Below are 16272 nucleotides of genomic sequence, written 5' to 3'. Positions count from 1 at the left end.
ACTTTCATAACATGGCATATTTCCAATTGAAACAGGATGATCAACTGATAACTGTGTGTTTGTGTCTGTGTGAGAGAGAAAAATTCTTTGGTGTGAAATTTTGAGTGCACAGGAAGCTTTAATCTCTGAGGTGATGGGACTGCAGAGAATATCATGGTCTAATCCTTAATCTCTAATCCAAGCCTCTAGATTCCAATTTTCACTGAAGACCTACATATACCATTCTGCCCAGGTCAAGCACAAACCCTGCTCAGCTCAAATTTATATATTAAGCACTTTCAAAACCATAACAATGGACCAAAGTGCTGTACATCAAAAATCATAAAACTTTATCAGTAGGCCTACCTACAAACATAAAATAACAACATAAACCACAAAAAACACCCATATTCTCCGTCATGCTACATATCACTCACAATGATCAGATAAAAATCAGAAAGTCTATGACATTGTCTACAGACAAATCTTTTCTCATAGATTTGGGTCTGAGACAATTTGAGTAAAATGTTGAATAGAAAAATATAAATGAATGTAAAGAACGTGTTAGTTTTTTATATGTGCTTATTTAAGAGACCCTTTCTTCTTCTTCTTCTTCTTCTTCTTCTTCTTCTTCTTCTTCTTCTTCTTCTCAGGGTGTTTTTGAGCACATTAAATTGTGTGTATATGACCAAGAAAGTCAGGAAATTGCTTTTGTTAACCAACCAATTCAAATCAATATTTGTTAACTGATTTATAATGTCTTAATCTGACAAAATTTCTCCTCTATTTGTGTGCAGTTCGGTCCATATGGAGGAGTCATCCGTGATGCAGGGTGCTCAAGGAGTTCTGGTCCAGAACTGGCCCACAGTCTCCAGTGCTCCCGGTAAGATACGGGAACTGAACTCTGAGCAGAAAGAAATCAAGAAATGAAAAATCACAAATGAGATCTCTTTCCTTTCTTAGTTGTTTTTCAAATTAAAATGAGATCAAAAATGCTGAAAAATATCAAAAATATGTTTTCTGCTTCTCAGATGTTTGTTCATTTCCTCCTCTTGAGTTTGACATTGTGAAGAGATTGAGCTCAATTGAAATCTCTGACTTCAAAGATGAAATGATCTGAGCTGTTTTCTACATTAATTTTATAGATGTATACTCAACTATTGACTCATTTGTTTACAGAAATGTCTGTACGGAGCCCCTAAAGTGACAAAAATATGAGATGGGTATTAAAATAGTCAGTCAATGCTTTTGTGTTCTTTCTCAAATGTTTTGCGTTCCCCCGAGAAACTTTGTGTTTCCTTGCAAAATGTTTGTGTTCCCCAGAGAAACTTTGTGTTCGCTTGCAAACCTTTTGAGTTTTTTGCAAGTGAACGCGAAGTTTCTCGGGGGACCCTTCTGTGAGAGAACGCAAAAGCCTTGAATTTTTTCCTCCCATCTCAGATTTTTGTCCCTTTAGGGGCTTCATATATCTGAGAACAACTTAAATGAAATCTATCTGAAAATAGCTGTGAAAGAGCAACCATTGAGCAATACAATTTTCCACTGTGTGGTCTGGCCGGACTATAACAATGTCTTTCACAGTCTCACTGGTATTACCCCTCAGGACCATCTATTGCTCTATCAGATCAGCCCCTGTCCCGATCTAGACTATGACTATCTCACATCATTCTTTCACTCGCTTGCTTCTTTCCCTGCAGTCTCCTCTGCGTTGGCCTCTTTTGCTGAGCTGAGCTGCTGCAGTCATGCAGGGTATAAGGAATATGACCTACATGAGGCTTCCTTAGGAAACCCAGCTGAGTAGTTCAGGGAGCAACTCTATACAGCACAGAAACCACCGTAATACATTAGTGATACCGCAATCCGCCTATTGTGCCACATTAAACAGTGACGCAAATATCACTTCACAATGGCAGCGACTCAGTAAAAAAAATATGTTAATGTAATAGTTGACCCAAAATTAGAATTTTGTTATGATTTGCTCACCCTCGTGTTGGAAAGCCATTTGATTATTTTTTCTGCCAAGCTCTAAGCAGGAGAGAAAAAAAAAGAAAAAAAAAAAAGAAAAGAAAAATCTGCAGTAGCAGTCTATGGAAGCCACAGAACAAAAGAATAAAAAAAGTTAATTTCGAGTTTATATCTCATAATTCTGACTTTTTTTTTTTTTTCACAAATCCGAGTTTATATCTGACAATTCCTAAAATGAAAAGCAGAATTGTGAGATATACTCGTTATTCTGTCCTTTTCCCTCATAATTACGAGTTTAAATCTGTTTAATTGTGAGTTTTCCCTTCAGAATTGTGATATAAACTCACAATTGCAAGTCTGAACTGGAAGATATAAACACGCAAATGCAAGAAAAAAGCTGTAATTGTGAGATAAAAATGTTCTCAAAGTTATCTATGTAAAAAGTTAAAGGTTTAAATATTATTTCATGCTTTAACTGCTATATGAATGTCCCCTATGAACTACATATGTGAATATTATGTAGACTTACTGTTTACATCAAATTCATGTTTTAATAGTAGACTAATCATTGGAGGTTTCATCAGTCCAGTCTGTGACTTGCAACATAACATCTGCGTTTAGCTTCAAAGGGCGTCTTCAATGACGATATTCTATAAAAATGAAGACTATATTTTTTGCATTCTGATTCTGACATCCAAAGGAACAACAAAACATTTTTCTCCACTTGTTATCACTATTTTTCTGCCAACACTATGTGTGTGCAGCTGCAAGTGACGTAACTGTGATGTCTGCTCCAAATTGGTCTATAGGAATACAGGAATTAAACTTGTATATTTTGGGAATGTATAGTGCAGAGGCCTCCAAACTCTGTCCTGGAGGGCCGCTGTCCTGCAAAGTTTAGCTTCAACCCCAACACACCTGAACCAGCTAATCAAGGTCTCACTAGGCATACAAGAAACTTTGAAGCAGGTGTGTTGGAGCTGGTTGGAGTTAAACTCTGCAGGACAGTGGACCTCCAGGATGGAGTTTGGAGACCTCTGGTATAGTGGACAAGCTAGTTTTAATCACTCTCGACTTTCATTGTATTCACTGAAAACAAGACCATTCACTTTTGTTGAATGGAAAAAATCAACTCAGATTCTGAGTTTGATGTCTCATTTTGTGTTTCACAGAATAAAGACAATAATACAGTTGAAACAACATGAGGGTGAGTAAATGATGCTAAATGTTTATTTGTGGGTGAACTATTCCTTTAAAACCTATTAAAAAAAAAATAAAAAATCAGGAAATTCAGAGTAAATTGTAGCAGTTTGTTTTCCCACCGTCTGATAATAGCGGAATCCCCTGGTTTTAACATTGGATTATATGCGTTTAGCTCGTTCAGGTGACCTGTCAGAGCTATGTGATGAAGAAGAGAGTGACACCGATTTCCACAGCTCTGCCTAGATCAAGCGTAAATCCAGTTTATCAGCTGAAAGAGGAAATGACACAGTCAGAGGGGATACGGGGGTTATCTGCAGAAGCAAGAAAGAGAAGCTCAGTACAAAGCGGCGACCGAGAGAGCGTGGCTAAAGCACAGAGAGATGACTCGATTAGGAGATGAATATTAATAATGGTCAGCTCAGACTATTTCAGCACAAACACGCACATTCTTCCTCGCTTGCTGTGGAGATGTCCGTTCATGGTAATTAATCCACAGTATTAGATTCTATCTCCATTTTGCCTGGTCTCTCTTTCTCGCACTCCAAATAATTGAAGAATCACCTGTCTTTCTGTAGAGGACAGAGTCTCGGTTATTAATCAGAGATGTCTGCACACACTCATAAATGGATCACCACGAACATCAGGGCAAAACATATTAAGATAAAATGACAGAATCAACAAGCACAGGCTTAGAATAAGAAATTGTGTCATGAAGAGTCAGCTCTAGGCTTGTGTTTGCAGCTATATAATATTGATGTGGTCTATTGTAGAACATTATGTTGACTAAATAAACATCCACTTACACAAAATTTGATTCATTTTAGTATTACAGCAATACCGACTTGCACTCATCTCATAGGCAGCAATAAACCTATCAACCGTTTTGTCTGGGATCACTTCCTGGGTCACAAGGTCATAGGTAAGAACCAAGATGCAATTAATGCATATTTAATTTCCTAATTAACTGCATGAGGGTTACGGATGTTGAGGCCCGATCCTCTTGGATGGAATGATGATGTGACTTCTGGAGGTGTTCGGAATAATGAAAGTAATTTAGTTTCAATAAGATGAAAGCGAGAGGAGAGAGGGAGAGAGGACAAAACGGGCACAATTACTCGGGTGATGAAAGAGCAATTTGTTCTAATTAAGTCTCTGATGATGAGTGCAAAAGCAAAGGCTGGAAATGAAAGAAATAAGCCTCTTTAGATTTTAGCTCCCCCCCTCCATCTCTCTTTCACTTTTTTCTCCTATTCAATGTTTATCTGTCTCATTTACAAATATTTTACTAGCTTCCACGTCAGAACTGCTGCTCAGCTGAAGTATTAGCTCAGCCAAAAATTAAATATCATTTACTAGGGATGTGACAAGATCTCGTGCCACAAGATCTCGTGAGATTAAAATTTGATGAGATTTCTCGTTGTGGTGAAAAGCTGTCTCGCGATATTGCCATGATGGAGTGTGAGGGTGAAATTAGGATAGAATTTGCCACTGCTACATTTACATTATGCCTCCACAGTCGTTTTGCTTTTTATAGAAATAAAAATCATTTAATTCAGTTGGATAATGGTCACTTCAATCCCAACCAGCTCATCCAACATGAGCAGTGCAGCAGGAATCAGAGTTCACTGATCAAATGACGAGAGTAACGAGATGACTGACAAGACCATGGCGGAGGATTCATTGCACAACAGAGCCTAAGCGTCTGACAAATGTCTTATCTTGTAGAATGCGCGCTCAGCACCGCTGCTCCCTTTTCACAGAGTATGCGTGATCTTGAAAGCAAAAGAAAAACATGAGCACACAAACGCAATTTCAATACCCATATTTTGAAAGCGGCTCCCTGATGCATGCAAATATCTCCCAGTATGAAAGCTATCTTAGGCTGGGCTGTGTAGTTGTAACCATCTCTTAGCTCTGTATCATGCTTGAAGAAAAAATTGGTCTCTATTTGCACTTTAAATATTGAGAGAGTACTTCGATTATGGTCGCGCTTATTGTTTGCACTTAAGACTAAGAGCAAACTGTGTTATTCATTTTTATTTATACTGTTTTTATTTCTATGATCAATTTGTTCAGTTAGGAGGTCAGAAGTTCTCATATGAAATCATACAGGAGAGAAGCCAGTCAGTTGAGTTTGTGGGAAAACCTTTTACAGTGCTTGAGTATTGTTGTCTTTTACAGTACTGCATATGATAATTCATACTCAGAAAGTAGAACTGAAATGACATTCATTACAAGATGATTAGTTATAACATTTTAAATGCACCTGCAGACTATTTTTCTAGTCATGAATTTCGTCATTGAGGATTTCTTAAAAATACTGTGTAAAAATCTCGTCTCATCTCGTAACTCAATCTTGTGTCTCGTCTCTTCTCAAGAGCTAACGGTCTCATCACATCCCTATCATTTACTCATCTATCACGTAGTGCAGCAGGAATCAGAGTTCACTGATCATGTGACGAGAGTAAGTAACAAGATGACTGACAAGACCATGGCGGAGGATACGTTCGCACAACAGAATCAGAATCCGAATTCTGATTCTCAGCAGCCTCTGAGAGTAGTAAAGCCCGCCTACTTTGATTTGATTGGTCATCTCACACATTTTGACATTGACGAGCACAGTAGATCACTGAAGCAGCTCATGACAAAGTCAGTTATCATGGTGTTGTGTGATATCCTTGCAGCACCAAAGTAGGGTTAATATGCAATTTTTTCACAACTTTTATTATATACGCCTCAAAAAAAAATATACAAAAAATATACAAAAAATACAGACCTTGTGGCCTCAATGGTGGTCATGCATGTGACACATAAAAAACAGTGGTGTTTGGCATCAAACATGGCAAATGCCTTCTCATAAGTAAGATTTGAAGGCTACAAGATTTACAGAAAATAATTACATACATTTGAATTAATCATAGAATGTAGTGCATGAATCACACTGACCACTTTTATTGTGTTTGCTGAGATTTGGAGCTTGAGAGACAGACAGCTTGATCTGTAAAGTATGACATTTTGATTTTTTGGTGAACTAAAGACAGAAGGAGATGAGAACAGCTAGACATGAGGATAACACCATCAGTTTTGTTCCATCAGCAGGGGAATCGTCAGTTTAGGCACTAATGTGAATGTTCAGTCAGTGGGTCTGTGGTGGTGTAGTAGTGCTGGTTGGTTTTATGTGATGCTGGAGGTTTGTGGTGTATTAAAATATTGTTCTGCATTTTTATGAGCTTCATTTTGGCTCTGCTGTGCAAAACACTGGAGAAGCCAACGCCCCTCTCTCTCTCCCTCCGTCTCTCTATGTTGTGTGTGAAACAGATGGGCAAAACTGCCAAAGTGTAGATCCACAGAATTAAATTAATAAAAATAGGATGGACCATGTTGTCGCTCTCATTAAAAAAAAAAAAAAAATATATATATATATAAAATTGTTTTTTGCATCTATCGGATTTATTTATTTATTTATTTGTCTCGTTTCTCCGAAATGCAGTAAAATGTTAGTGATGGAGTGTTTAAGAGAGAGAGAGAGAGAGGCAGAGGGCAGGTAGGCAGCCTAAGGGAAAGAGGGATAGAGAAAGTGACAATGAGAGAAAAAAAGGGTGACCGAGGGGGAGAGTGAAAGAGAAAACAGAGAGGTGCAGAGAGGAGGGGGCTGTTACTGCCTCTGTTGCTAGGGGAGAGAAGTATTTGACCATTAGAGAGAGAGAGAGAGAGAGAGAGAGAGCGTTCTGTATTAGTTTCTCAGCCACAGCCAGTTTTCACTGGAAAAGGCAGTTTCCACGGCAACCATTCATACCAGGAACATGGTGCTGGAGAAAGGGAGGGTGAAATGGGTGCAAAGGGAGAAATGCAAAATATAGAGAGAAAGAAAGAGGTGTGGCTGAACGAGAGAGTTAACAGAATGTCATATAAAATGAAACAAATGGATATAACAGTGCATGTAAGAGGATAGGGGAAGATCAGATGGGGAAAGGACAGGGACAGATGGATGAGAATATACAGAATTATCAAGAGAGAGGGAGTTTTCAATGCTTTGACAATACAAAATGTACTTTTATCATGTCAATTTTGAATTGAAAGGTATTTTTATTCTGCTAATGCAGTTGCTGGTTTATAGGAGGGTTGGGTATAGATGGATGAATGGAGAGATAAATGGATGAGTGTGACCTATCCTGATCTGCCTGTTTAAAGATCATCTCTACAGGTGGGCCAACCTGCACAGCCCACAGGCTCTCATTTCTGCTACAGCGCCATATGGCACACAGAAACACTTGTCCAAATGCAACGCACATTCACAATCCAACACAAATACAACATGCACATACTTTTTATTGACAACAAGCTAATTCAACATATTTAAAATTCAAGACAACAGGGCTATCAATAAAAAGCAATAGTCAGAGGTATCAAGAGACCAAAAAAGAAAAAAGAAAAGAAACGTGCTAACTGGTCTGACTGATATCCAGTGATTTTATAGTCATTTTATGATTTTGGATTTAGCTTTCTCTTTAGTCAATCAGTGTCACAGAGGAAAGGCTGTGCAGAAGTTGTGAGTGTGTTTTGTATCTGTAGGTCTAGTGGAATTTTCCAGAACATGCCAGGGGCTTTAGTAAGCTCAAGAGGGTGAACTGAGGACAATCGCTCTGCTTTCTGTCTATGTCTGTGTCAGTGTTTTCCTCTAAATCCAACTTTTCTAAGGCTTGGAGATATGAGAAATTTGTTTATTTTGCATGTATTTGTGTGTGTGTGTGTGTGTGTGTGTGTGTGTGTGTGTGTGTGTGTGTGTGTGTGTGTGTGTGTGATTGAGTGTGTGTACCTAAATTACACAAAATTACATTTTTTTTTTTCTCATAACGTAGGGATTTATAAGCTTGTTCCCTCATGGGGACCAAAAAAAAAAAAAGTCTCCACAAGGTCAAAATTAACTGCTATTACTATGCATTTGGTCCCCATAATGTACAGCATACCAGGACCGCACACACGCACACACACACACACACACACACACACACACACACACACACACACACACACACACACTCACACTCACACTGCTGTCTTGGCAGGCTCATGAGAAAGCTTGTGTGTGCCATCTGGCATATTTAATCAGGATTACTAGAGCCTGACGTACCAAGGTGTGACACACACGCACACACATACACGCACACACGTATACACACACACATATTCATTATGTACAGGCAATCAGTTCCACATGCACATAATATCTAATAAACATTGCATGCCCACATTCTTTATTAGTGCAACACTCAGTAATTGAAAAGTAATCAATTTTTATTTAATTATTTAATGCGAAAGCATGTAGTTTATATGCACAGACAGTAAGTAACAAATTATAGTTTTGAAATTTGACTGGCAAACAGATATGTCTACTGAACATGTATTTTAATCTAAACATCTGTATATTTCATTAGATTAAAAGTTTGTATACATTATATGTGAAATCAGCCCATTTTCTGTGCTTCAAGCACAAGAGCGTGAACACAAATCTGCTGTCATCTGCTGCTACACCCACATACACACACACATGGTTGTGAAAAGTGGTGTGGTTTCATCTAAACAGACCCATAATTCCTTGGCTCTGCAGTGTTGCTCAGAAATCTGCTCCTTCAGGAGTTTAGCGTTGGAGTTTGGCTCATATTTCATCCTCAAACTGCCCTTCCTCACCTCCTCTTCTGCATTATGTAAGATGGTTCTACACTCCTCCATGAGAAAGAGAGATACAGAGATATATAGATGGGAGGGGGTCGGCAGACTCGTGTTGTTTTCTTAATGATGAGATGATTTGATTTTCTCCCCATCATTGTTTTATGAGCTGGATATTTCACTGGCCATAACAATCATGCCCTTGTCATGCACCTTATTAAACCTGTGCCATTATCTGCCCGCCAGACGTGTGTCTTTGTCGTAAGACTGCATTACATGAAAGGTCAAGTCAAGACAGAAATATGCAGAGGATGTTGCTGTCAGTGTAGATGTGTTGCTATTCTGAAACTGTATTTTGCCAAGACACAAACTAATCATAATTTAAAGTATTTAAAGGAGTCTAAATCAGAAATAATGACAGTTTTCAAATAGCTTTTCCAAACACAACCTCGTCAGTGTCCCACCCAGTTCTTGGACCAGCTGAGCTACTGTCATGCTACTAAAAAACGCATAGTTAACTTAATAGCATTGCTACTTTATTTAGTTACTCCCCAATGCTGGTGAATTTTGTGCCTAGTTATCATTCTGGCAGTATAAAGAAAGGCAGACAAACAAAATGGAAGGGCATGGAGAGAGGAAATTTAGACATGATGAAAGAGTACAAGTGAGAGGGAGAAGAGAGAAAACAAAGCCATTTGGGCGTTTAGTGTTACTGAGGGATTTGGAAGGGTAGTCAGTTCTCTGAGGACTCATAATGGATGCTGCCTGTTTCTCTCTCTCTCTCTCTCTCTCTCATTTCACACCCACAATCCTCAATACAGACCTTCTTTCACTCACAGATATCGTAGTCAGAATGTTTCTGAGGTTGTAATCCATCTTAATCTTCACCGCAACATAAGCTATAAACAAAAGGTGAGGTGCAGACAAAGACCTGCACACAGATACAATGACAAAAGATATTGTCTGTATTAAACTAAGTGATGTTGTGGTGATTCAGTGTCTTTATAAATGAGATGACTTGCTCACCACCAGACAGACAGAGAGAGACATTTTTAGCAGTGTTGTGTACAGGGAATCTCATACATAGATCAGACCACCATTTAAAGATGACATGATTTTGAATTTTGTTTTTATATGACAGGTGGTTGGAGGAGAAGTCTTGGGGAGGAACATATGTTAAGAATTTTGTTTTCCTTGAGTATAATACATTACAATTTTCAATACAAAATCAAATCTAAACTACCTGGAAATTATCATTTTATCTGTTGATTGTACTTAGAGAATTAAAATATTTTAGACTGAATCCTGAAACCTCATAAATTCCTTATAAATGTTCTCTTGAAATAAATCAACGTGACTTACAGGCTGTTTCGTTCACATGAGTTCAGTGTTGATTTTGTTTAAAAAATGAACAGGTTCGGTTTGATTATTTTTGCATCATTGCAAAGAGTTTTCCTTCTCTCAGGCTTAATATAACTGATTCACTGTGTGTTCATACACTCTTAGAAGAAAAGGTTCACCCAAAAATGAAACTTATGTCATTAATTACTCATGTCGTTCCACACCTGTAAGACCTTTGTTCATCTTTGGAACACAAATTAAGATATTTTTGATGAAATCCAAGAAGTATATAACTCGTCTATAGACAGCAATATAATCACCACTTTCAAGGTTCAGAAAGGTACTAAAGACATCGTTAAATCCGTCAACGTGACTGGAGTTCAACCTTAATGTTATAAAGCGACAAGAATACTTTTTGTGCGCAAAAACAAAAAACAAAAATAACAACTTTATTCAACAATCTCTTCTCTTCTGTGTCATTCTCATACATTGTTTACGTCCAGCACTTCCAGGTTCTACGTCAGAACGCTGACTCATTATTGGTCGTCTCCTGCGTCAGCATCACACACATGCGTCGTGCTGCTCACGTGTGCAGCTTTGGCCAATACTGAGCCGGCATTCGAATGTAAACACGGAAGCCTTCACTGTGCTTACTGCGTCAACTGCGTAAGGATAATAACAGGGAAGAGAAGAGATTGTTGAATAGAGTCGTTATTTTTGTTTTGTTTTTGCGCACAAAAAGTTTCCTCATCACTTCATAACATTAAGGTTGAACCACTGTAGTCGCGTTGACTTTTAACGATGTCTTTAGTACCTTGAAAGTGGTGATTATATTGCTGTATATGGATATACCTCATATACCTCGTATTTACGAATTTCATCAAAAATATGTTAATTTCTGTTCCGAAGATGATTGAAGGTCTTATGGGTGTGGAACAACATGAGGGTGAGTAATAAATGACAAATTTTTCATTTTTGGGTGAACTAACCCTTTAAAGGGTTCAGGCATGTGCTATAGGCCTATATAGAACCTTTTAGGGGTTCGCACCATAGGATCATTTTATGGATTTATGGATCATTTTATCATTTAACACATTTCTCCTTATATAGAACATTTTTTGGCATGAAGCATTCTTTAAAACTCAAGAATGCTAGAGTTCTATATATAACCTTTTTTCTAAGAATGTAGAAGGAAAGTGTCTTTCAGCATTTTTTTTTTTTCAGGGTCCAGGGAGACATTCCTCACATCTGAAACACAGTGAGGTCCTTCCTAATCCTTTCATTATTAGATGATGCTGTTATCTAGTTTTGAAGCTTCATCAATCAATCAATCAATCAATCAATCAATCAAAAACGTTATTAAGGACACACACGGTCAACAACAGACAAAAAAAAAAAAGTCACAATTCCACAATATCACATATTTACATATAGGCTAAAATGCCAATGGTTCCACATAATGGAGAAGAACCTAACTGAACTAAGTGCCGGGTTCATCAGTGTTGAAATTATACTATTTGCAGAGTCTGATAACCTACACATACATCTGTACATGATATTACTCAGCACAGCAGAGCAGGTGTGCATGCCAACACTGACAAACATTTGGCTTGCACTGCTCCATCGTGGCACCTTAGGCAGCAGCCTCATTCCATCATTATATGCTACATTGAGTTTCTGCATGCTGCTCTTTCTATAACGCCGCCACAAATGCGCAGTATACATAGGGGTACAATACGCTCTAAAAAGTGTAGTCTTCACAGATCCTGAGCACATACTAAATTTGCGAATCAGCACATTAGCTTGTGCATACATCATACGACACTCTCTGTAAATGTCATCAGACTGGTCATCAGTTATATAATGTCTAAGTATTTAGTCTCATCACATACTTTAAGGACAATACCAGACCAGTCAGGAAATCCCTACTCCTAACAATCATAATATTACTTTTTTTTTTTTTGCATTGTATTTAATGTCAAACTCTGAGCCATATTGAGAACAAACCCTCAGTAACTGTTGAAGGCCAGCACTATATGGACAAAAAAAAAAAAAAAAAAAAAAAAATTCACCAAATCGTCCCTGTACATCAAGTGGTTGATGATAGTGTTACCAACCATACAACTTGTTCCACAGCCGTTTAGCAGCTTCGATAAATTGTCCATATAAACATTAAAAATAAAGGGAGACAAAAAATGTATATTTCTGTCCATTTCTGTTTTTACTCATTTTCATGTGATATTATTGATGAATGTAATAGACTCTTTGATGTGAGATTGTCTTTTTTTCTCTTTGTCTCATAGACAATGAGGGTGGAGAGGTCTCTCCCCCCGTAGGCGCCGGAGTGGACAGCAACAGTTGGCATTTCCGATATGGACCGGGTCCAGGAGGACCTCCACACCTGAAACCCGGTGAGGTTCCTCCTGAAGCCTTCATAATCCCTGGATCTCCAGCTATTATTTCCATCAGACAAGGACAAGACGGTGATGACAAGAGCGACTTTATTACGTTTGGAAAAAAGGAAGAGAAGAAGAAGAAGAAAAAGAAGAAGGAGAAGAAGGATAAGCGGGAGAAAGGAAAAGATGATGATGATTAGAGAGAGAGGATAACGCTTAGGAAATTGGGTTTTTTAAAGACAGAAGTCTCAACAAAAGTCTGTAGAACAAAATGTGTGTTTATTAATCCTAAAATCCATTTTTGAGGCTCAAGCAGCTGACTCTTATTGAAAAATTTGGAGTGATTTTCTGTCACATCCAATCTCATTTGGCTCATTTGGCATTCCCCTTTCTTTTTAATAAAGTAATTGATTAATCTAGTCTTGATGAGCTGTTATATGATTGATTAATATTCACCCAATCCACTATTCCGCATAAAACGTCCTTCAGACTCATGTTGGCATGTCTGTCTTATTCATCCTCTTGGTTTTTGTTTTCCAATCTTTTTGACAGGGAGACAAAATCTGATTTGAAATGTTTGTAAGCTGTGTGCCGCTTCAGGTGTGCTACTGTAGTAAAATGGAGGGGAAAAAAATAAAGAAGGAATTCAAAATTGTGTAAAGTTAGAGAGTATGGAAGTAGGACACACGCTTATGTAAATACACAGGTTGGGCACCACTGTATGTAAAACAGTGAAGACGCTAAATTAACGCTTTTGCTCGTTCACTTCTCCTGGTGTGGGATGGATGAAACATCCTTAAAACAACAGACACTGAAACATATTTTCACAAAGTCACATCCTGGACAAATGAAAAAAAAAAAAAAAAAAAAAAAAAAAAAACAACAACAGTGTTTTATCAAAAAGAAAATACAAAAAAAAAAAAAAAAAAAGTATACCGAATGATGGAATGCACTTTTGTTTTGTTGCTTTAATTTTGTTATCAGCAAATGTTCTCCAAGGCATAGTATATATGTGAGCAAATAGTCCCATATATACACACACATGCACATATATAGACACACACATCTAATAAACAGGGTCAAAAATCAGTGCATCTCTAGCAGCTCCCAGAACCTGGTTACCTGGTTGGGTTTTTGGCAGAGCTTAACCAGCAGCTGGAGAGGTTCACTCTTAGTGAAGTTTAAAGATGCTAAGCTCACGAATCAATATCACGTGAAGCTCATGAGAAATCAGCTCTTCTGGGCCCTGTTGTTTATCAAGATGGCTGAGAATGTTTATGCATTGTGAACAGTATTACTGCTGATTCACCAAACCTTAAACACCTTTGATCCCATAAACTATCCTTAAATATCCTCTGTAGAAAGGGTCATGCCGTGAATTTTTCTGTGGCATTGCCTCATACCTGTAGTTTACCCATTGACCTTGATCCCTTTCACCCCAACCCTGATTTTGTGCCTGCTTTCTCAGCTCAGTATGCCTAGTATCATACAACACAAAACCTATAGTCGCCTCCTTTCTGCTTGCTGTCTGGAGGACCAACACTCCCCAAGAGCAAAGAACACAACATATTAGCTAGGGGTTTTCAAATTTGGGCAAGAAAGGGCAGGGGTTTTCTTGTGCACCATTTTTCTAAGCTTTAAGTGAACTTTATTGCTACTGTACAGAGCTTCTGTCTGTCTGTCTGTCTGTCTCTCTCTTGATCTCTCTGCTGGGTAGGCTAGCTCTAGACATTGTGGTGTACTCATGTAGTATGGAGTAATGCAGACAACGCCTGTCAAATCCCCCCTGCAGAGGACAGAAGCCCCTCCCACAGCACTGTCATATGCAAATGATCCAGTGCTGTCCAATCAACCTCAGCTCTGTCTCTGTATAAGACATTGTATTTTCTGCTGGTCTCTCATCGGTTCATTCTCAGAAAGAGGAGGGAAGGGAGAAGACAGATGTGGGGATTGGGCAAGGGGGTGGTAGAGAAAAATGTGTGGCGAAAATAGTGGCTTTTTGACAATTTGAACCGAAGTTAAAGATGATGTGTGTAATTTCTGTGCCATTAGCACAGTTTCCTCCCATCTGCCTTGAATTGAACAAGCCACTGGTTATGAGCCAGTGTTGCTGTGTCAGGCTGATTGGAATGTTCAAACAAACAAAGCAATGATTTACCAGACAGATCCAGTTTTACACACTTGAAAATTGGATACAAGTATTTAAAACATTAAAATATTACACACATTACTTTTACGTTGTTATAAAACCAATTGAAAGTGTTAGTAATTAATGAGAATTCAGCCTTTCACACTACAAAGTTCAGACTGTTGTCTCCACCCCATGCCTTTAAAACCCTGCTTTAGTGTTTGATTACAGCGGCAATGACATGTCTGTGCTCTGATGCTATTGGTTCCTTCACTTGCCTGCCTACCTTAATGCCACACACCCAAAAACACGTCTCGAAACCGATGTCACAATTACTCAAATGTGACTGCTGCATGACCTTACCAGAAAGAAAACACTTACTATATAGAGATATATATGAATATAGATATAGATGGCTATGATTTTACTATTTTTGTTTATAGTTTTTATTCATTATTCACACAAGAGATTTGTGTATGTACCGTCTCTGAGCCTTTTGCATACTGACACCTCTGCACCGACTTACAGTGGACAGTTATGACGTTACTAAACCTTGGTATTTGTAAATGCTCTATCGTGTGATGCCCTGAAGCTCTCGTTTTTATCCTATTCTTTTTGATTTTGGATTATGATAACAAAAAAAGACAAAAAAAAAAAATAATTTGTGTTTGGCTTTGACATACTGATCAAACTAGCACTGTATATTGTAGCTAAATTATGTATGATTCTATCCCTACTCTTTCACTTCTTTGACAAAGAACTAAAAAAAAAAGAAAAACAGGAAAAACATCCTGATGTAAATTGCAATATATGTAGTGTATGCTTGTATCTAGTGAGCGTTCATGCTGTCATTCTTTCTTAATGTCTGGTGGTGATCAGTAGGTGGCGCTGTGCTGTCCAACTGAATGGCGCTCATCTGTTGTAAAACCCTCTTCTTTTGTACACCTGCTCATCAATGTGATGGTGATTTAGTGACTTTCATTCCTTTCTTATTTTCTCTTCTTCTTTATAATTTTTGTTTTTCATTATGATGGAAAAGTGGTCATGTGTTTTGTTTATAAATCACAAAATAAATAAACTTTTCTTTCTTAAGAATGTGAATATTGTCAGTGTTTCTGTGTCCGTGAGTCTATTGTTAAAATGATTTTGGATGATATGCTTTAATCGGAAACATTTATTTGATGATGTTCTGTTTACTATCTCAGCAGCCAAAAATAAGTAGCTTTGGTGTACAAAATACAATCTAGACTGTAAAAAATATTTTCATGATTTGTTATCATAACATTTTTTCTTTTGTCAAATCAACTTAGATAATTAATGTTGCTCAGATAACATAATATTTAGATTTTCTGTTGATTAAACAAATCGCCTTCATTGTATTAACTCAATTTTTTAATTTCAATGAGTCAATTTTAAGGCAACCAGGCAACTTACTTTTTTAAGTTACACCAATAATTCTTTTTTACAGTGTAGAGCCAAACTGTAAAGCAGAAATTTTACTGGATGGATAAGCTATATCTCAGCTATATACAAGACATTTTTCTTTATTTTGTGAGGCAGTTTTTAGACACCATAGACACACATTTCATCTAT

The 16272-nt window shown here is 37.7% G+C and overlaps 1 protein-coding gene across 50 annotated transcripts in view; it reads left to right on the top strand.

Annotated features, from left to right (window-relative positions):
• LOC127525752 (protocadherin alpha-C2-like) overlaps positions 1-15780 on the top strand; it is a 139141-nt gene extending 123361 nt beyond the window's left edge. For 40 of the 50 annotated variants that reach the window (XM_051918587.1, XM_051918582.1, XM_051918590.1 and 37 more), the window contains 2 exons: positions 777-862; positions 12459-15780. In XM_051918587.1, coding sequence (XP_051774547.1) covers positions 777-862; positions 12459-12751 — 379 coding nt within the window. In that variant the 3' untranslated portion in view covers positions 12752-15780. Of the gene's footprint in view, positions 1-776; positions 863-3116; positions 3152-12458 lie in introns of all 50 variants that reach the window. The other 10 variants (XM_051918593.1, XM_051918573.1, XM_051918592.1 and 7 more) reach the window with 2 other exon arrangements.
• The last annotated feature ends 492 nt before the right edge of the window (positions 15781-16272 follow it).

Source organism: Ctenopharyngodon idella, chromosome 14 (assembly GCF_019924925.1).
Source record: "Ctenopharyngodon idella isolate HZGC_01 chromosome 14, HZGC01, whole genome shotgun sequence".
NCBI classification, from domain to species: domain Eukaryota; kingdom Metazoa; phylum Chordata; class Actinopteri; order Cypriniformes; family Xenocyprididae; genus Ctenopharyngodon; species Ctenopharyngodon idella.
This window is presented reverse-complemented; position numbering and strand designations above follow the sequence as displayed.